Source organism: Limulus polyphemus, unplaced genomic scaffold (genome assembly GCF_000517525.1).
Source record: "Limulus polyphemus unplaced genomic scaffold, Limulus_polyphemus-2.1.2 Scaffold5021, whole genome shotgun sequence".
Classification (NCBI taxonomy): domain Eukaryota; kingdom Metazoa; phylum Arthropoda; class Merostomata; order Xiphosura; family Limulidae; genus Limulus; species Limulus polyphemus.
Genome location: NW_013670631.1, coordinates 29,215 through 31,001, shown reverse-complemented (window position 1 = coordinate 31,001; position 1,787 = coordinate 29,215). Strand labels below are relative to the sequence as shown.

At 36.1% G+C, this 1,787-nt stretch overlaps 1 protein-coding gene across 1 annotated transcript in view; it reads right to left on the bottom strand.

Annotated features, from left to right (window-relative positions):
• LOC106472013 (heparan-alpha-glucosaminide N-acetyltransferase-like) overlaps positions 1-1,787 on the bottom strand; it is a 19,831-nt gene that overhangs the window by 7,549 nt on the left and 10,495 nt on the right. The window contains exons 6-7 of the mRNA XM_013932643.2: positions 1,079-1,200; positions 648-774 (exon numbers count right to left, since the gene is read on the bottom strand). Of these exons, the coding sequence (XP_013788097.1) occupies positions 648-774; positions 1,079-1,200 (249 nt within the window). The remainder of the gene's footprint in view (positions 1-647; positions 775-1,078; positions 1,201-1,787) is intronic.

Sequence of the window (1,787 nt, the reverse complement as noted above, 5' to 3'; positions counted from 1 at the left end):
TACATATAAGAAGACATTCAGATAAAAGAAACTGTGTACACGCTTATTCGTCACACAGTACACCTCTACAATCACACTGGACACACAGTACACCTCGACAATCACACTGGACACACAGTACACCTCTACAATCACACTGGACATACAGTACACCTCTACAAACACACTGGACACACACAGTACACCTCTACAGTCATAATGGATACACAGTACACCTTTACAATCATAATGGATACATAGTACACCTCTACAAACACATTGGACACACAATACACCTCTACAGTCATAATGGATACATAGTACATCTCTACAATCACAGTGGACATACATTACACCTCAACAATCACAGTGGACACACGGTACACCTCTACAAAGAAACCTTGAGAAAGACTCTGTGTACAGAGTAAACGTTCACAAAGACTCTGTACACAGAGTACAACTCTACAAATAAATCAAACCAAAGTTCAACACTACCAAACTAAATACACCTCTACAAACACACTGGATACACAGTACACCTTTACAATCAAATAAAATACAAATTACATATCTAAACCCACTGTACATAAAGTACATCTCTTCAACCACACTGATTACAATGGATGCACATCTCTACAACCACAATGTACACATTATTTCTAACATACCTTTGCAGTTGGATGCTGATACATGTGTGATTCACCCAGGACAACTCTATCAATGTAACCTGCTGCCCCTCCAGTACAGTTGAAGTATTTACCACCATTATGTAAACCACCAGGTCCAAGGTAGCCTCTGCAACGTATGACGGTGTTACTAAGTTCTAATTAGGTCTAACATATTTACACAAACAGCTTACTGGTTTAACTTAGGTAAGACTTAATTCTACATCACAACTAACATTGTCTGGCATACTTTTTGTATTTGTATAGTAACTTCTAATATTTTAAGTAATTATAAAACCATTATTGAAAATAACAAACGAGTCAGTCATATTAACATTACTTAGAAAAGCAGTAGTTACTATATTAATTATAATTAAAAGTGTACATTTATCTAGCGAAACATATTTACTGAAAATCACAGAAGTAAAACTTGCCTGGGACATCCTGGTACTTCAAGCAGAAAAGTCAAGAGAATGTGAATCAGCAGAATCACAAACATCCATAACCACTCCCCCCAGTACAACAAGATATCTCGAACAGGGGCCCATTTCTCTTGCTACGTTGCAGTGACAGAAATAATATTAATGAGAAAAATGCTATCATTAATTTTATTTTAAGATAAACATATTCAACTATGAAATGGAAAGATATAAAATGTGTTAAAAGCATGAATTGATCACTACTGCATGAACGTGCTGTCATTTAGGTTTTTTTAAAAGAAACTTAGGTAGAAAGCAGGTATTTAACTCTACCAACAGAACCAATACAGAGTCTTAGTTTAAACTTTTCACTTTGTTTCGAGTCGCTATTCTAAAATAACATAAAATTAAAGGACCACAATGGACTTCTCGGTCCATCTAGACTTAGATTTACTATATGCAACAGAAATGAAGGCAATCCATTCCAAAGGACAACCACTCTGTTAGAAAAATAAAACTGTCTTAGCTGAAGATGACTCCTACCATGACAAAATTCATATCTGTGTACCCTAGTCCTAGTAGCCCTCCTCTGGACAACCACTCTGTTAAAAAAATAAAACTGTCTTAGCTGAAGATGACTCCTACCATGACAAAATTCATATCTGTGTACCCTTGTCCTAGTAGCCCTCCTCTGAACCCTTTCCAATGAAACAATGCCATTCTT